The sequence below is a fragment of the Rattus rattus genome, chromosome 8, assembly GCF_011064425.1.
Source record: "Rattus rattus isolate New Zealand chromosome 8, Rrattus_CSIRO_v1, whole genome shotgun sequence".
NCBI lineage: Eukaryota > Metazoa > Chordata > Mammalia > Rodentia > Muridae > Rattus > Rattus rattus.
Window position 1 is genome coordinate 17,335,734 of NC_046161.1, and position 20,244 is coordinate 17,355,977.

General features: G+C 49.9%; 1 protein-coding gene across 1 annotated transcript; it reads right to left on the minus strand.

Annotated features, from left to right (window-relative positions):
• Nucleotides 1–51: 51 nt before the first annotated feature.
• Nucleotides 52–18,863, minus strand: Raver1 (ribonucleoprotein, PTB binding 1). Its single transcript, XM_032909764.1, has 13 exons — nucleotides 18,599–18,863; nucleotides 17,163–17,229; nucleotides 12,678–13,147; nucleotides 6,913–7,104; nucleotides 6,703–6,832; nucleotides 6,386–6,492; nucleotides 5,766–5,853; nucleotides 5,258–5,469; nucleotides 4,866–5,171; nucleotides 2,473–2,547; nucleotides 1,889–2,032; nucleotides 1,477–1,560; nucleotides 52–1,395 (listed from the first exon to the last, which is right to left on the minus strand). The coding sequence occupies exons 1-13, from the start codon at nucleotides 18,815–18,817 to the stop codon at nucleotides 1,249–1,251; spliced, it is 2,241 nt and encodes a 746-aa protein (XP_032765655.1). The 5' UTR covers nucleotides 18,818–18,863; the 3' UTR covers nucleotides 52–1,248.
• Between the last annotated feature and the right edge of the window lie 1,381 nt (nucleotides 18,864–20,244).

Below are 20,244 nucleotides of genomic sequence, written 5' to 3' on the forward strand. Positions count from 1 at the left end.
TACTGAGCTATTTTGCTGGGCCCATGGTTTACAGCAAGAACCAGCCAGCTCTGATGTTTTTTTCTTAAAACCGTTTACTTACAAACTTTAATTCAGCAAAGGTCCGGGCAGGGGAGGGCAGGAAGCAGGGAAGGGGAGGGAATGCCCCCCACTGGAGTGAGTTTGGTTCATCAGGTTTGGGGAGGGAGGCTGGTGGTGGCTCAGCTGGCCAGGGGCAGAGTCCCTAGGTCCCCTCAGATGGGCAGAGAGGAGACCTGCTCCAGTGATCCAGCCTGGGGATGGTGATGATCTGGGTTTGAAGGAACATGGTAGAGGTCCAGTGGCCTGGGTACAATGGTCACCTTTCACAGACAGCAGGGGACACTGTTGAAGCCAGCAGAAAATACTGGTCTCTGCACCCAAGCTTAGGGCAAAAGGGATGGTTTGCCAAGACCAAGGCTTTGGCCTTCTGTCCAGAGGGCAGACACCCTGGAGAAAGGATGAACCCTAGGCCAGAGCTCTTTGGTCCTGAGCTGAGCTTTTGGAGCTCCGCATCTGAGAGGCTCTGACCCAGCAGGACCTGTGGCCCAACTTTAAGGCATCAGAAGGCAGGGGCTGGAGATCCTGGGGCTTAGGGTACTGGCCGGAGTAGGCAGGCAGGGGCATGAGACAGCTATACCTGCAGCAGATGACTGGGAAGAGAATGGGGTTAAGCTGTTGGAACAGAGGCCCAGGGAAGGCCAGACCCTGAAGAAATCAAGATGGGGCTTTTCTGGAGGGATAGGGGAGTGGATGTGGTCATCATCCTGGTTGTTTTAAAAAATAATAAAAATTAGAAAAGGAAATCAAAGTTAATTGTCGAAGTTTAAAAACGGGGACTGTCTCTGATCCTCACAGGTCAGGGACACCTCCAAAGGCACTCAAAAGGCCAGAACACAGGAGTGATGAGGCAGGAGAGGAGGCCTGGAGAGCCAGCACAGAAGGCTAGGAGCTGGGGAGGGAAAGAGAGCAGGCCAGGCCCCTCTCTCTTAAGGCTGCAGGGTTTGGTTCCAGGAGCAAGCCCACAGGTAATGGTATGGCCCCCAGATACCCCACATTCCTTGAGCTCCAGCTGGTTGGTCACCAAAGTCTTTTGCAGAGATTTCTCTATTACCCAAAGAAAGGACATAAAAAAAAATAATAAAAATAAAATCCCACAAAACACAAATACCAGAAAGAACCCAAAAGCAACGTGGTGCAGGCCCTTGGAGCATCTCTGGCGCTGACCCCTTAGAAAATCCTCTTCCGCTTCAGGTAGGAGTCCGCGTAGTGGCCACCAAGGCCCTGGGAGTGCTGGCCCACGTAGCTGCCTTCTGGGCTGGGCTCAGGTGAGGGCAGCAGGTGGGAAAAACTGCGTTTCTGGCCACCCAGTGGGGTCTGGAGACAGACAGCAGGGAAGGCCGGGTCAGTGGCTTCCCAGGGCCAGGGCTGCCCAGCACCCCCACCTCCTGCCCGTACCTTCAGCAGGTGACTGTGACCATTGGGCCCAGGGCCCAGGCCCAGGAGCCCTTCACTGGAGCCCATTGGGGAGGAACCGACAGCCTAAGGAGTCAAAGACGTGGGCGCAGGTTACCTTTGGGCCATCTAGCCTTGTGCCTGCAACTCAGAACTATAAGGCTTGGGCGTAAACCAACTGTTTCTCATCTGTCATCTGGAGCCAAGACCACCTTTAGACCAACGAGATGAAGGGAAGCTGAACAGTGGGAACCAGAGGGGCCATTACACGGCAGCATGAGCAAGATTGAGCCCTGCCACCAATGGAGCTGTGGCTGAGGCCCCTTGGATGACAAGGCAACGAGGACATATATAGATACACAGGGTCCAGCATCCCAATGGTCCCTGGAGACCAATTCCTGTAGGGCAGACTCACCTTGTTCAGGTGGCTCTGCTTGAGGCCAGCCTGTAGGCCACTGGTGAAGTAGGAGGTGGGTGAGCCAGAATAGAAATGAGAGAGGGGTCCCCCACTGCCTCCACCACTGCGAGGCTCACTGAAGCTGCTAGGTGGGGGGGACATCTGCAGAGAAAGGTTCAGCTGAGTGAGGTAAAAATCACGGTTGGAACCCTTCCCACCATGACTCTTCTTGTCCATGTTTATCTTCTGGGGCCCACAACCACGGTAACAAATTCAAGCTGGACCAAAAGAGCTGAGTGGCTCAGGGAGACACCATGCTCTGAGCCCAGTGATCTTCACGTCAAGAGATGACTGGCCACCTGTGCGAGGCCATGGGGTGAGTCCCTGGTGAGCTCCCAGGGAACCACTTACTGCCCCATTGAAGGGTGATAAAGAAATGCTTCAGTCTAGAAGTTTGACTTGGATTATATAGCAAGATTGCCTCGTTTGTTGAGTTACAAATGGACAGCACTTCTTGTTACACAGTTAGTGCTGACTGCTACATCCACTTTATTACACTGCCAATACTATACGCTGCAAAACACAGGGCATTTGTTTCTTACCTTGTGTCGGCTGGGGCCATGAGCCCCTAAGTTTGATTCCCGAGGGTGGGAGAAGAGCCGTCTAGGTCCCACATCCTAAATTAAAGGAGTAGAAATATGGGGGGAGAGGGTTGGTGTTGGCCAACCTTATCCTGGGCCAGTTCTACACCAGTTAACACTAGGGATTCACGACCCATACTTGGGCCTGTGGGGGCTTCAATGGGATGGCCCAGCTGAAGCCAGAGCAGATGTGTGCTCTGTCCAAGGGACAGGTGTGCCTGGACCCCAGCGATGCTGTGAAGTGACTGTGTATTGTGCTCAAAACGGGAAGAGATGGACAGACAGGATGCTAAGCCCTTTCTCAAGGGAGAAGGCATGATTTGGACTTGGGCAAAGCACTTGCCCAGCTAGGACGCATGAAGCCTGGTTTCCCTCCTCAGCACCGTATAAACTGGGTGTGATGGAGAACTTCTGAGATGTCAGCATTCAGGTGGCAGATACAGGATAAGACATTCAAAGTCATCTCTGCCACACATTGAGTTAGGCCAGCCTGGGCTACATGAGTTCTTGTCTTATAAAACTCCCAAAACCAAATAAAAAGTCAGCATGGACTAAAGTCTGAGATAAAGATGGACAGGAGACTCAAGGAAGGAAAGTATCAGTCACAAGCTCTTGACTGCCCACTTGACACTAGAGAAAATACAGCCACCTTTAGTAGAAGTCCCTGGACTCAGGAGTGTTTCTGACTCCTGGTGCCCTGGACTGTGGAATACTCCATAGAGAGGCATGTGGGCAGAGAGGTCTCCTTCACTGTAACATGTTAATGACACTTTTGTGCCTATGTGTACCATGGTGGAACAGACCAAGTGTGCAGCTGAGAGGACGACGTGGGGAAGGAAGCAGGTCCCTCTACCGTGGGACCAGGAACAGAACTTAGGTTTCCAGATGTGAAGACCAGCACCGTCGGCAGCTGGGGTGCTCATCGGCCACTCCTTTATTTTCATTTGCTTTTGCTTTTGAGGGTCTCATGGAGCTAGGGCCAGTTTTGAACTTCTGATCCTCCTGCTTCCACCTCCCAGTGCTGGCCCCACCGCTGGCTGACAGTGTGTGGAGTGACTCATCACACAAAGGTCAGATGTGGTACGTCCCACCTGTGCAGTCAAGGAGGGTCTCCGAGACTTAGAATTGAAGCCTGGATCCAGCTCAGTGCTGCACCACCTGCCTCTGTCATGGATGTGTGTGTATGTATATGTGTGAGACTGTATGTACAGAGGTGTATGACTGTGTGTGTATGTATATGTGTGAGACTGTATGTACAAAGGTGTATGACTGTGTGTGTTTGTATATGTGTGAGACTGTATGTACAGAGGTGTATGACTGTGTGTATGTATATGTGTGAGTATGAGTGTGAGTGTCTGTGTGTGTATGTGTGTGTGTCTTGCGTGTATGTGAGTGTGAGTGACTGTGTGTATGTGTGTGTGAGAGTCTATATGTGTATGTGGGTATGTCTGTCTGTGTGTGTATGTATATGTGTGAGACTGTATGTACAGAGGTGTATGACTGTGTGTATGTATATGTGTGAGACTGTATGTACAGAGGTGTATGACTGTGTGTATGTATATGTGTGAGACTGTATGTACAGAGGTGTATGACTGTGTGTATGTATATGTGTGAGACTGTATGTACAGAGGTGTATGACTGTGTGAGACTCTGTGTGTGAATAGAAGCCAGAATATGACACTGGGTCCTGTTCCTCAGGAGCTGTCCACGTATTTTTCTAAGTTTTTGGCCAGTGTATTTGTGTGTACAGATGTAAGTATGGAAGACAAAGATGGCATACAGGATCTTATGCATTGAAGCACTCGGAGCTTGTCAGTTCCATGAGTCTAGCTCATTATCCCATTTCATCCTCACTGGGATTACAGGAAAACGGCCACACCTGCCCAGCTTTTACACTGGGCTCTGAGGATGCAGATGATGAACCATTGATTGTTCCAGCCCTGTCCACCCTTTACGGGACAAAATCTCACTATAAAACTGTGGTTTCCCTGGAACTTGCTATGTAGACCAGGCTGGCCTCAAACTGCATAGCAATCTCCCTGCCTTGCCATCAAATCCAGTTGAAATAGACCTCTTCCCTGGCCTAGGGCCCACCTATAAGACAGAATGCCTTCCTGTCTCTGCCACTTCAGAACTGCAGTTACAAGCACTCTAGCCCTTCTGGCTGGACTCTATGTGGACTCAGAGTGAGACTTAGGTCTCATGCCTGTGACTGACTGATCGCATCGGATACATTTCCCATTTTGGATGTTTGGACAAGAAAGCTCACACTGCATGTTTTGCAGATGGACTGCTCTTCAGGTGTAAAGGGCCACCCTTAAGATAGGCAGAATCCAAGGCAGCCCAGTACTCACTGTGGGGTAATCAAAGCCGTAGCTGTCGGGCAGCCCTGGCTCAGGGGGCAGGCGGTTGCTGGCGATGGGGCTGAGCAGGCGGGGCTTCATTGGGAAGGCTTTGCTGCCATTGTTGCTAGCACTGCCTCCACCAGGAACTGCAGGGCTAGGCAAGGGGGGCTCCGCTGGGCGGCGGCCTCTCCCAGAGCCTCCCCAGCCCCGGGTCTCCTTGCCTGCCAGGTTACTGGATGGAAGCAGGCTGTGTAGATTCAGGTAGGGGTTGAGGGGGATGCGGTAGTCCTTTGGGGGTTCCCCCAGCAGTGAGACCTGTAACAGGAGGGTTGGTTTTGCTAGGGACCCGGGCAAAAGAGATCTCAAAGGTAGGGGAGGCTGGAAGCAGGGTAGCACCTTACCCCAGGGGGCGTTGGCAGGGGCCCACTGTCCTTCGGGAGGCCTCTAAGACTGGAGCCTCGGAGCCCCATAGGGGCTGGGGGTGGAGTGAGCTGGGATGCTGGGGGACCCAGACCCATGGGCTCCCGGTCACCCCCAGAGGGGCCCAGCAATGGTGGTAGTAAGGGTTGTGGCTTCCCTCGGCGGGGCGGCAGTTCCGGGGCCAGGCCCCCCCCTAAAGAGAGAAGGAAGGTGTCAGCTAAGGGCCCAGACCTGAAGGGCCACTCTACCCATGGTTCTGAAAGAGGGACAAGAACCCTGTGCACCCTAGAGGCAGTTCGTGACTCGAGGTCTCTTTGAGTGCCAGCTTTCAAAGACACTGCCAGCTGCCCCACAAGGTAAGCACCAAAGCAACAGAGTGGACAGCCCAGGCAGAGTAGGTTACCTGGCCAAGGTCACATGTTAGAATTCACTGGGGCAGGGGAAAGGGACAGTATCTCTAGAGAGTGGAGTGGCGGGGTCTGACTTTACCTGCAGACAGCTCCCCTAGGAGAGAGTTGGAAGGTTGGGCCCCGGCCTGGAGGGTACCCAGAGGTGAGTCTCCCAGGATCCCAGGCTTCTAGAATAGAGCACAGTCAGCTGGGGGCAAGGACAATATGACCTGGGAAGTAGACACGGGACACCCAGAGTTCTGGCAGTCACAATGCCCAGCATCACCGACTCAAAACTTAATCACAGGCAGACACACACAGGGAGCCGAGCCCTCCAGCACCTGACCCCACCCCTGCCCATCAGCTACTCTTGTGGCCCATGGGCTCCAGCATGCCAGGCCGTTGTGTCCTACCCACTGGGGACATACAGGAAATACTGAGCATGTCAGGGTTGTCACTCCACAATTTCTGCCACCCATACCCAAAGATGGTCCTTTGCACCCTTGCTCTGCAGACAACAACGCTGACCAAGGGTAACTACACCCAGCTGTGCAAGGTTGGTTGGGCTTTCTTAGTCATATTCACTTCAGGAATGGAATATGCATGCCCTGGCTGCCAGGGCCAGGCATCTCTCCAGAGCAGAGGGGAATGTGACTTCTGACTTAAGGAATAGGCTAGAAAAGGAGCCTGGTGGGGTTGCCCCCAACTTGAGGCTGTTACCTTCTGGCTCTGGCTCTGGTTCTGGCTCTGCAGGGCTAGCTGCAGCAGTGCAGTAGACAGGGCAGGCCCACTGAGCAGCGGCATGGCAGGGGGCGCACCCAGGAGGCCTGGAACGAGACATGGATGCTTGGTGATAACCAGCACCCAGCACAACCCCAAATTCTCAACATGATAGATGGTCCTCAAGGGTCCAGGCAGGGAAGGGTGGGTGCTGCCTGTTGGAAGCTCTGCTCCTTTTTGGGACTTCCATCCTCATACCACAGCCACCAATATAGGAGGAGAGGCTTCTGCATGGTACCCATGCACGTCTGTCTTACCCTGCTTGCCACTGGCACCTCCATGCAGCAGGGGGTTGAGGAGCAGCTGGAGGGAGGCAGATGGGCCCAGGTTGTTCAATAGCTGCAGGATATTTGGCTCAGGCAGGAGTCCCTTGCCTCGATTGAGAGCCTGAGGAAGAGGCCAGAGGGTGGCTCAGAGCAAAGGCCACAAAGGGGAGACATTGGTGTTCAAGGGGTACCCCTACTCACCGTGGCCTGGGCAGCAATGAGTGCCGCCAACATGCTGCGGCCTGGGGGACCTGGAGCACAGAAAGACACACGTAGGTGGCTGCCACCCAGGGCCAGGCCATCTGCCCGCTGTTGTGCCGCCTCTGCCATCTCTGCTGTCTCGTACTCCAGCACCGCGAAGCCCTTTAGCTGCCCATCCTGGCCACTTGCCAGCTGTGGGAGATTCACTCATGAGCACCAGGGAAGTAACCACAGAAACCAGACACTGACCCCAAACACCGACAGTCACTCCTTGCCACTCACTGTCCCCAGGCTTGTGTCCATTAACTGGTCACTAAATCTGTGCAGTGACTATAGGAGGCCCTAGGTCAGTTTGCACAAGGCCACATGGCTAGCCAGGGGGCTGAGAAAGGACACATCTCACCTGTAGCTATTATATGATTATCTGTGCTGACACACTGGGAACAAACTCTGACAGGGACTACCAGAACCATCAGGAGGAAAGAGGTGGCTGCAGAGCTGCCCTGAACACCTCTTGGGCCACAGAGACTGTGGCAAGGGGCTGACTTGGGAGGGTGCACCCAGGCCTGCCTGGTGTCCAGGACCCACAGGCTGGCTGTTCAAGGCTGCTGTTACTGGCACCATGACTTCCACATTTATGTAGTAAAGAGACACTAAAGTCACAGCCTCCTCCACAGCAGCCCAGTGGTCTGTTGCGTCCATATCCCTCATCTAGAAGCTCAGGAGGGAAACTGAATGGAAGTTACATTAGTCCAATGCTACCCATACTGTATTTAAAATGCTTTATAAAGACAGGATCTCGGGCTGGAGAGATGGCTCAGTGATTAAGAGCACTGACCGCTCTTCCAGAGGTCCTGAGTTCAAATCCCTACAATCACATTTGGCTCATAACCATCTGTAATGAGACCTGATTCACTCTTCTGGTGTGTCTGAAGACAGCTGACCTAGAACTCATAGACCTCCAGCATGGCTTTGAACTCAAAGAAATCTGTCAGCCTCTTCCTTCTGGGTGCTGGATTAAAGGGATATGCCATCACACCCAGGCCTCAAAGAAAAAAAAATTGGTATATTTGAAAGAGAGGATGTGTTCTCTGTTCAGTCTCCATTCCTTTGAGGCAGGCTCTCTCCCGAAACCTCGGGCTAACATTTTTGTGGATGAGGCTGGAAATAAGCCAAGGGCTTCCCGCCCCACCTTCACCTTCAGTGCTAGGTTTATATATATATGGAGAGAGAGATGTCTCTAAAAGAGAGGAAGGAAGGAAGGAAGGAAGGAAGGAAGGAAGGAAGGAAGGAAGGAAGGAAGGAAGGAAGGGAAGGAGGGAGTGAGTGGGAGAGGGACCCGAGTTTTTTTCCCAGTACCCAGGGAGAACCCAGGCATAGAAACAGCTGACATAAATATCTGGCACGTCCCCCAAGCTCCACTCTAGGCCCAGGAAGACAGCAACTAAATCTGTTTCCATAGCAACTCCCCTGCATAAGAGCCTAGGCAAGTAGAGCCCTCAGGCAAGTTTTCTTCTTTTTTAAAGACAAGGATCACTATGCAGCACAAGCTGAGCTGGAACTAAGAGAACTTTTTGCCTCTGCTTCTGCTGTGCTGGAATTTAAAGGCATGCATCTCAGCCATGCACAATGGGACACGGGAAGTGGGTTTGGCCAAATGCTGCTTGTACTATAATGTTAATTTTGGTCCCCAAAACTGCTTACATGAGCGACTATACATAAGACACTGAGGGACCATGCCCCCAGTTTGTTCTGATTGGTAAGTTAAGATGCCAGCAGCCAATGGCTGGACAGGACAGACAGAGGCAGGACTTTTAGGATTCCCAGGCTTGGGAGAGGTGGGAAGAAAGGAAGAGGCAGAATCGCCATGCATGAGAGGGGTGAAGAACAACCAGCCATGTAAGAATTTGAGTAAGTGGCTCTAATGGCCACTTCCCCAATTGAATCTGGGGCAGCAGAAATGAAATATAGATTTTAAAGGATGTTAACTCTGGGAATATCAGCGGGGAGTGTTTGCTAGCCACAGGAAGGACGAGAAGATTCTAGCCTTTGAGCTAGTCAAGGCTTATCAAATTAACTCTGTGTGTGTGTGTGTGTGTGTGTGTGTGTGTGTGTGTGTGTGTGTGTGTGTGTGTACGCATCTGTCTTCGTCTGTCTTTCATTTGAGAATCCAGAGGGTTCTGGTGGGTGGTTAAAGGAGCAACCTGCTGGGAGCCAAAGCAGTTTAACTAATTCACCGCTATAGATGGCACCACACGTGGGGCAAGAACTCATTATTAAAAATTATTGGGCTGGAGAGATGGCTCAGTGGTTAAGAGCACTGACTGCTCTTTCCAAGGTCCTGAGTTCAAATCCCACCAACCACATGGTGCTCACAACCATCTGTAATAGGATCTGATGCCCTCTTCTGGTGTGTCTGAAGACAGCTACGGTGTACTTATATACATAAAATAAATTTAAAAAATAGAAAAAATTATTTAAAGATTCTTGCATAGAATACACACACACAAAATGATATAAGTCTAGGAGGAGGGGAGAATTGGTTTCTCAGCAAGTCAAGCCAAGTCATGTGGTTCCCACACAAGCTGCAAAACTACCCTGGGCCCTTCTAAAAGGATCCTAGCTGTCTTCGCTCAGACATGCTGGGAACCCTACTATACAAAGACAGGCTGGCTGCTTAAGGCAGAAAGTCAGTCAGATGGTAGATGCAGCTACTTCCTACAAGCAAATAATCAAAGGACAGGGAAAATAACATTTAATGTAATTGTTCTTAAGGCTAGAAGGCAGAATGGTAATTCTTAAATGTTCTTAAATATGCATAAAATGAAAAATCCAAGCCTTTGATCTCAAATGTAGAAAATAAAGGGGCTGGAGAGATGGCTCAGCGGTTAAGAGCTCCCAACTGCTCTTCCAGAGGTCATGAGTTCAATTCCCAGCAACCACATGGTGGCTCACAACCATCTATAAAGATATCTGATGCCCTCTTCTGGTGTATCTGAAGACAGCTACAGTGTACTTACATATAATAAATAAATAAACCTTTAAAAAAAATAAAAATAAAGAAAGAAAATAAAGGCAAGAAGGGAGAATTTAAGAAGATTAAATTAAAAAATAAAAACTTTTAAAGAATCTTGCCAGGGCAAATACTCAGGATCTTCTTTTTTTTTTTTTAATTTTATCTATTATACATAAGTACACTGTAGCTTCAGATACACCAGAAGAGGGCATCAGATCTCATTACAGATGGCTGTGAGCCACCATGTGGTTGCTGGGATTTGAACTCAGGACCTCTGGAAGAGCAGTCAGTGCTCTTAACCACTGAGCCATCTCTCCAGGCCCCACTCAGGATCTTCGAACATGGTCTACATGGGATTTCTGGGATTGCGCTGTCTGGCATGACAAATCGAGAGCTGAGAAATCGGCTTATTCAGTAAGTAGAAGGCAATTTATTTAAAGTTAAATTCATAGATAAATAAGTACTTCTAGGCTTTTGGTCTTTTTTTTTGGTTCTTTTTTTTTTTTTTTTTTCAGAGCTGGGGACCGAACCCAGGGCCTTTCGCTTCCTAGGCAAGCGCTCTACCACTGAGCTAAATTCCCAACCCCGGCTTTTGGTCTTAAATTACAGGTCATAAACAGGAGACAGGCAGCCTAACCTATCTCAGACAGTAATAACTGAGGCATTGATAATTATGTAAAAAAAAGGGAAGATAAATACCTACTAAGATCTGAATCTCCACAGAAGGGAGGATTTATATATGCATAGATATATAAAGAATTGAGGTTTTGAGCTTTAAAAATTAGGTCAATAAGCAGGGGTAGGGAGCCTAACCTGTCTCAGACAGACAGTAGTGCTACACGCACACACGCATGCACACACACACAGGCACATTCACCTTTAACTCCAGCACTCAGAAGGCAGAGCCATGTGAGTTCAGGGTCTGCCTGGTCTATAATGTGTATTCCTGGACAGTAAGGGCTATATAGATAGACTCTGTCTTTAAAACAAAAACAAAAACAGTCCAAATATACAATAAGAAAAAAGAAAAAAAGGGGGAGGGGGGTTTGGAGAGATGGCTCAGCGGTTAAGAGCACTGACTGCTCTTCCAGAGGCCCTGAATTCAATTCCCAGCAACCACATGGTGGCTCACAACCATCTATAATGGGTTCTGGTACCCTCTTCTGGTGTCTGAAGACAGCAACAGTGTACTCACATACATAAAATTAATAAACCTTAAAAAAAAAAAAGTGTGTATATGCCCAGTGCTTTATTACTTAAGAAAATTAAATTGCATTTTATTTATTTTATGTGAGTTTATGTGCCATGGGCAACTTGAGAGAGTTGGTTCTCTTTTTTCTACCATGTAGGGCCCAGGAATCAAACTTGTATCCTCAGGCTTGACCTTATCAACGGAGCTCAGATGGCCGAGGGCCGTGCACATGCTAGGCAGGTGTTCCATAGCTCAGGCACTCCAGCTCCTCACTGGCAGTCTATGAAGGCACTCTACCATGAACCACACGCTGTGACCATCTCATGAACCCACAGAGTCAGATGCAATCACAGTGTGATTGGGACCACATGAACTCTGAACTGAAAGCTGGAGATCCCCAACTTTGACCTGTTGACTCTCAAGCCCATGATCTGTTCAGAGCACCAGAACACCACTGCGTCCTGCAGTGCTGGACTCACACATACTCAGTAAGTACCCAATGAGGGGTGGGATGTAGCTCTGTGGAAAAGCACTTGCTACGCAAGGCCTCTTCCATTCCCAGCATTAGCAAAATACACACACCGAAACATAGAATGAAGGGTAAGCTTTTATAATAATCATTCATAAGGCAGCAAGATGGCTCAGGAGGAAAGCCTCACAAAGTCAATTTGATCCCCAGTACCCACACGGTTGTAGAAGAAATGACTCCTGAGAGTTGTCCTCTGAACACCATACAGGTACCATTGTGTGAACACTTGTATGTATGCACACACACAGAAGCATACAAATAAATACGTGTACAAAAGTTATTCTTTTAAGACACTTTAATACTTAGCCTATGTAGACTAAGTACTGTGGTGTCTTTAACCCCAGCATTCAAGAGGTAAAGGCAGGCAGATCTCTGAGTTCCTGGCTAGCCATGATTACACAGGAGCCCCTGTCTAGAACAGAGGTGGAAGACAGGAGATGAGAGAACGGTGCAGGCAAAGGGACTTGCCCATGACACCAAGGAGGGCTGAAACCCATCCAGGCCCAAGTGTCTGTCATGACTCTGGCCTCTTCCATGCTGCATTTGGCCACAGATGCTCAAGACACTGGGCTGGGGCTGGGGCTGAGCAGGTAGAGGTATACTGCCTAAATGCAGGAAGCCCTAGGGAATTCCAACCCCCGCACCACATAAACGTAGCATGGCAAAGCATGACCCAATACTTGAGAGGTAGAGCCCTTAGGATCTAGGATTCAAGCTCGTCCTCAGTTACTGGCCAAGTTCAAAAGACAAAATAACAAACATGAGTCAGGCAGAGTGCCACCTACCAGTCAACCTGACAAGAGGATGGTGTTTCTAGGCTAGCCTGGGCTACATGGCATATGTAATGAGTATGTGAGTGATATGGGTGTGAGCAGGATTCCCACCCTACCTACAACAGATGAGCCAGGAGGATTTGCATTCTGGACTTTGGAATACATCTAGGCTCTTTACCACCATATCCCAGAGCCTCTCCTGAGCCCTGTTCAAAGCTCTGTGACAGCTGCTTCACTAAAGGACCCAAGACCTACCTGACAGAAGGTGGGGGTATAGACCGCCGACAGAGCCCGGCGCAGAGCATCCACATCGTTGAAGCCAGGTGGCAGGTGGTCCACACAGAGGCACCGAGAGTGCAACAATGCAGGGGTCAGCTGCCCAGCATCTGTCCAGTGCACGTACAGTGTGCGTGGGCCCAGTGGCTTGCCCAGCAAGTCAGACTTGGCCCTGGCAGCCGAGTCTTTCTTCATGTACTCTGCAAAGCCATAGCCTTTAGAGTGGCCAGTGCGCTCACTGTACACTAGGAAGCAGCGCTCTAGGCTGCCAAAGGGCCGCACCAGCTCTTCAAATTGCGCCTGTGTCAGACTAGGTGGCAGGTTGGCCACACACAGCAGAGCATCAGTAGGCTGCAACTGAACAGACAGCTCCCGCTCTCGGAGGCGGCTCTGGTGGAAGGTGTTGATGGCAGCTTCAGCCTGCTCCCCATTCAGCAGGGTCACAAAAGCTGCAGGGTACAAGAGAACCTGGGGTCAGACTGACCTTCTATCTCCCTACGCTGGGCCCTCTAAACCAGGTATGAGAGCAGAACATCAACTACTCCTAGGAAGCACAATCCAGTGAGTTAGCTGCAGTCTTGGATTTCCATCAGTCCCCCTCTGACCTCTCTCCACACCACACATGTGCCTGGTGCCTGGGGAGACCAGATTCAGATGCCCAGGCGCTGGAACGGATGGTTGTCAATCATGGTGTGGGTGCTGGGCATCAAAACTGAGTCCTCTGCAAGATCAGCCAGTGCTCTCAATCTCTGAACCATCACTCAAGCTCCAACCCCAAACTCTCTTAGTTTTTAAAAGATATATCTTTTAAAGTATGAGTACTTTATCTGCATGAGTATCTATGCACCAGAAGACAGCAGCAGACAGGCATGAGCTGCCATGTGGTTGCTGGGAAGTGAACTCAGGGCTGCTGGAAGAACAGTCAGTGCTCACAACCATCTCTCCAGTGCCCAAACCCTAGACTCTTTTAACTGTCAAATGGGAATAGGTTAGCCCTCACACCCACCATTTTCGGTGGAAAGCAACAGGACCAGATCGGCACCTACATTTGCAAGTCTGGGGCAGAGGTCAGAGTTCAAAGCCAGCCTGGTTATCTAGTCAGATTCTGTCTAAAAACCCAAGAGTTGGGACTGGGAAGAGCTCAGTTGGAAAAGCGTTTGCCCAGCATGCACGAGGCCTTGGGTTCTGTCTATAGACAGACCAGGCACAGTGGCACATGCCTGTCACTTCAACACGAGACTAAACCAGGGGTATCAGAAACTGAAGGCCATCTTCAGGTACACAGTGACTTACACTGTCTAAAAAACACAAACCGAGGCCCAAGGATGGAGTTAAAAGTGTTCATCTTGGGTTTGGGGATTTAGCTCAGTGGTAGAGCACTTGCCTAGCAAGCGCAAGAAGGCCCTGGGTCCAGTCCCCAGCTCCAAAAAAAAAAAAAAAAAAGTTCATCTTTGCACCACAAAACTAAAAAAAAAAAAAAAAAAAAAAAAAGATCAGGACTAAGGATGTATTTCAGCAGTAGAAATATTTTCCTAGCGTGCATGAAGCCCTAAATGCAATCTCTAGTAACACACACACACACACACACACACACACACACACACACACACACACACACACCCCTGTCACAAAATCAAGTGAGAAATTAAAACACAAAAGGGTAGAGATGGTTCAGCATGTCAAGTGCCTGCCACCAAACCTGATAACCCAAGTTCAATCTCCAGAGACATGGTGGGATGTGAGAAATGACTCCTTCATGCCGTCCTAAGACTTACATTCATGCACGGCACATCATGCATGCATGTGCACACGCACACACTAAAAAACTACAACAAAACACTCAGGTAGCTCGTCTCCAGAGCCACAGTCTGTCCCGCTAGCCTCATTCCAGCTTACAGCCCCAGGAAACCATGTTCAGAGCTTCCTCAGGTGGCCCAGCGTGTGTGCTCTCCCAGCTCCCCTCGCAACACTCAGGACTGCTTTCTGGCCCCTGCCGGGCACGGCCTGCCTGAGCTCTGTCCATTTACCTGACTGCCCTACCCAATCTAAGCCAGTTCCTGTTTTAGACCTGGCTCTGCACCCCACAGTGCCCCCATCTTCCTTTTTTGAAGGTCTCATGTAGGCAGACTGTCCTTGAATGCATTATGTAGCCAAGGATCACTCATCTGATGCGATGCTCTACCTCCAAGGCCAGAGCACAGCTTTCAAAACAGCTTCACCAACTGAGCCGTTACCTCACTTGCCCCCAGGGTGATATTTGCTGCCTATCTTTCTTCTTCTTCTACTTCTCCTCCTCCTGCTTTGTTTTGTTTTTGTTTGGCTGGTTTTGGTTTTTTCAGACAGGGTTTCTCTGTGGAGCTCTGGCAGACCTGGACTAGACTTAGAGACCAGGCTGGCCTCGAATTCAGAGATCCAGCTGTCTCTGCCTCCCAAGTGCTGAGATTAAAGTTGTGTGCCACCGCACCCTGCCATGTTATTGTCTAAAAGGGACTTAAACATCCTTGGATTTTGGTATGCTCCAAGCCCTATAGAGGGATGACTACACTGGGTACCCAGTCTGCCTTTTTGATACCTGACTCTTATCTTTTTCTTACATGTGTATGAGTATGGTAACCAGGTATACATGTATGTTTACATGTGAGTATGCATACAGGTACAGGAGGGGTGGTCTCTTATTTAACACCAGGGCTTGCTAATTTGGCTAATCTACCTACCCAGCTTGTTCAGGAGACTGTCTTCCCCTCCCCCACACTTCTATTACAAGTGAGTTACCAGGTCTGCCCAGCATTCATGTAGCTGCTGGGATAAGTGCTGAGACATCTCCCAGCCTTCGGCAGCTGTGCTCTAGGCAGTCTGTGTTAGGCACACTCAGTCTTCATCCAAGACTGTCACTACTATACAGTCACATAGAGTAAGCACAGACCGCAACCCCAACCTGTGGTCCTTCTGCCTCCGATGGTCAGGATTGTAATGACTGCCTAACCTGCCAGGGAGGTCTTTAAAGGGGCACACTCCTCTCTACATTAATTGTCAGAAGATTCTAGATGGTCTAAACACCTGTCACCATACCGAAATACATTCACTGATGGCCCCACGAAGGAAGCCAATGATGCCAAATGTTACCCCAAGGGCATTGGGCTGACCATGCCATACAGGGGCGGATGTGCCAGCCTCAGCCTATAACGACAGAATAGGGTGCCCAGTGGGTCTGGGTTAGAAAGGGACAGATAAGAACAGTAGGGAAGTTGAGCACAGTGACAAATGTCTTGTCAGCCTACTTTGGAAGTGGAGGCAGGAGGATGTCTTGATGTTAAAGGCCATCCTCACCTATACAATAAATTTAACTCTAGTCTGGGTTATATGAGACTTGATTTAAATAAAACCTAAAGTCCAAAACCAAAAATGGGGCTGGAGAGATGGCTCAGCACTTAAAAGTACTTGCTGCTTTTGCAAGAATGGGGCTTGGTTCTCAGCACCCACATGGCAGCTTATAATCCTTTTAACTCTGGTTCCATGAAATCTGGTTCCCTCTGTGCGCCTCCATGGGCACCAGACATGCAAACAGTGCTCAGGCAAAACACCCATACACATCAAATAAAGATAGAACAAGAGAAAGGACTGGCACGCGTTAGGAGAGCTGGGCTATACCATGGACAGTCTGGGCTACAGTGACAATCCATGTCTCAAAGAAAGGAAAAAGGAATCTTCTACCATACCTAACAACCTGAGTTCCAACCCCAGCCTTGTCTCAGCTGTCATCACAGCCCTCGTAGTCTAAGAGGGAGAACTGCCTAGAATATACAGTAAGACAGAAACACGAGAGGGCCTGCCTCAGCAAGGGGGAAGCTGACTTTAGAACGTTGTCCTCTAACTTCCACACTTATTGCCTATGCTTACACGCACACACACGAAATAGAGAAGAAATAAACCGACAAGGGTAGTGTGCGCCTTTAATCCCAGCACTCAAGAAGCAAAGGCAGGAAGGGGGATCTCTAGCAATTCAGCCAGCCTGAGCTTCATGTGAGTCTCTGTCTCAAAAAAAATAAAAATAAAAAATAAAATAAATGGACAGACAGGACAAGAGTCTGTTTCCTCTAAGACAATACGGGACCCACAATTAGAACAGAGGCTGAGCCAGGTCCTGCCACCACTGGGGATTGTCAGAACTGCCCTGTCCACCCACAGCCCACAAACCTGTCCCTTTGCCATAACTGCCCTGTCCTCCCACAATCCACAAACCTGTCCCTTTGTCACAATTGCCCTGTCCACCCACAGCCCACAAACCTGTCCCTTTGTCATAACTGCCCTGTCCACCCACAGCCCACAAACCTGTCCCTTTGTCATAACTGCCCTGTCCTCCCACAGCCCACAAACCTGTCCCTTTGCCATAACTGCCCTGTCCACCCACTGCCCACAAACCTGTCCCTTTGTCATAACTGCCCTGTCCTCCCATAGCCAACAAACCTGTCCCTTTGTATTTGTCCACGAAACAGTACTTGAGTTCGTAGTCGCTCAGGAGGTCATGTACTTCCTGCAGAGACACAATCAGAGGCCAGGGAGTGACTGGACAAGCCTGCCCACAGGTGGACCCTCCATACAGGTACATAAATGAATGGCTCCATTTTTCTGTAACAGCTATCTTCTCTCCTTCTACAACCTATCCTGTGTCGAGACTGTAGATTACATGATAGGAACACCAACATCTCAAACTGCATACCTTCAAGGAGGTTGCCTAACTTGTCTGATTTCCCCCATGCGAGGTTGAAACATGTTCACAGCTAATTACTAAGCCATTTTCTCCAAAAGGAAACAAACCAAGGCTGTAAGAAGTGAACCATAGAAACTGTTAGGACAACACAGGGCATGCTACCCAGGGATGCATGATCAAGGACTCCACTCATTTAATTGATCCTACACTGTGTGGGTGCACCAGCTACCCAAACTCCCTCAAGTTGACAGGGCTGCTGTTTTGAATGCTGATTTCCAGGGCAAGTTGCCTGGCTTCCTTGCACCAAATGACCTGTGTATGATCTGAAGGAGACTGGGCAGGCAATTCCAGATATGCAGGAGATGGTGCATACAGGTGTCTACTCCAGGTCCATTCCCTTATCATACTCCCAACACCTCTGGGGCTTCATTAGCCATGTGTCTACAGAGTAGTGGGTACTAGGGTGAGCCAGAGAGAAGAGATTCTTAGCAGCAATCAGAAAGGGCCTATCCCACCACCATCGGGCAGGGCAACATAGATACCACTTTCATGGGTCCAAAGAGCATTGCACACCCTGCTCTATGTAGGTTCCCAATAGAAGGGCACTCCCGGAAAACAAGATTAGCCATAGGGAAGTGCCATAGAATACATAACCACACGTCAAAGGAGACTCCATTTTCCAAAATCAATTCTAATAGGCATTTGAGGGGTGCATCTCCAACTTCCGGATCTACCTCTAAAAGGTGTGGGTGTATGTTTGGTAAGAAAGGCCATGCTCTTAATTGTGAAACTTCCAAATTTGAGCTCCCTAAGGCGGAGGAGGGAAAGCACCCTCTGAATATGCATGGGTAGCTTGGAATCTATTTCAATCAATCCATTCACATTCCCCCGCACATATTTCCATGGGGCGCCACAGCTGCCTGCCCCTTCCAACTACCTGCACCCCTCAACCATTTGGCCTCTCCCAAGCCGGATGGTCGCCCCTAGCAACGTCGGCCCGCACTTCAAAGTGGTTTTTTTTTCTCCTCTTGACCATGCCCTTTCCACTTCGTTCTTAATGTCTCATGACCCTGGGAGAGGATATGACACTGGGGAGAGCCCCCACGCACAAGAGCGTTGGTACAGCCCGGTTCCCCCCCGCGCACGCGCACCGTGGTATTTCCCGCCACGCTCTCACCCCCCCCCCCCATACCTGGTTGGTCACGTCCCCCGGGAGGCCTCGGATCAGTATCTTGCGGCGGTTACGGAACTGGCGCTCAGTGTGTTCCAGGCGTTTCCGGATCTCTTCCGGATCGAGCGGCGGCAACTCTTGTTCGGGCGTCCGGCGATCGACGGTCTCGGGAGTTTCCGCTTCGGCCTCCGCCTCCGGGCTGAGCGGCGGCCGGTGAGTAACGGACACGTCGGCCGCCATCTTGGGAAACCCGGCGCCTTCTGGGACCAGCGAGCTCAGGGCGGAGCGACATAGAGCGGCAAGGAGGGCGCGCTTAGTGATTGGTTGGTAGAGGCCCCGCCTCTCTCCCGGCCCCCTTCAGCCTATTGGCTGGACCCAGCGCCGCGAGCGTTGCCCCCCTTCCTCTGACTCCGAGCCATTGAGTAAAAGGGTGGAGTTGCAGCAAGGAACCGCCTTGCAAGGTAGGAATGAGAATAGGCGTTCTATTCCTCACACTGCCTAAAGAGCTGTCAGGCGCACACACCTTTAATCTAAGCCCTTGAGAGGTGAAGGCAGATCTTATGACGTCGTCTTCAGCTACGTAAGCCAAATTCATAGGGATCCTGTCTCAAAAGGAAAAATAAAACGACAGACAAAATTAGCTGTGCTGGTGTACACATGCAATTCCAGCACTTGAGAAATGGAAGCTGCAGGATCAGAAGTTCAAAATCATGCACTACTTCACTTTGAGATAAACCTGATTCAGAAAGGAAAAACAAAAATCCGAACAACCAAACCAAAAACACCTGGTGTTATTTCCAGTGCTCTGAAGGCCTAGGCAGTCTGGTCTACATAGTAAGACACAGTTTCAAAACACAAACTAGGGGCCTACTACTAAGCATGGGAACCCCAGAGTTTCATTCCCCGTAGACTTGGTGGGGTACTATAGACTGCCCAGGAAGCAAAAGGCTAAACAGGAGCTGGAGAAGGAACTGGCAAAAGACACAATCAGGAAAGAAGATCAGCAGTCTATAGTGACAGATATGGAACTCTAGCAACAGAAAGCTACTTTCAGGAATATATGGGCAAGTGCTAGCTCATTTTTACACACACACACACACACACACACACACACACACACACACACACATTTGTTTTCTGAGACAGGGTTTCTCTGTGGCTGTCCTGGAATTTACTCTGTAGACCAGGCTGGCCTTGAACTCACAGAGATCCACCAGATCCACCTGCCTCTGCCTCCAGAGTGCTGGTAATAAAGGTGTGAGCTATCACGCCTGGTAGAATTCGAAGGTTTTATTGATCTGGAACTTGATACGGCCCAATCCCCAACTCAATCTGGACCTTGATCTTCCCGGATCTCAGGACAACTCTCTCTGAACTGTATCATTGTAACACAATGGCCTGAGGATACAGGTGCTAGCTGCCACTCTAGTTCTGCGTTCTGAGGATGTATACTGAAGCCACTGCAGTTGTCACCATCCCTAGGGGCATGAACAGCCCTGTGATGTTTCTGGCCATCCTGGCCTTGATGGGCACAGAAAGACCCAAGTGCATATGTGTGCCCTGGGCTCCTGCTGAACTTGCCCCTGTAGACCTTGCAGGTTCCTCTTTTACCGTGAATGTCACTCACTGTAGCAAGGTGTTCTTGTGCCTTGCCTTGGGCCAGTTTC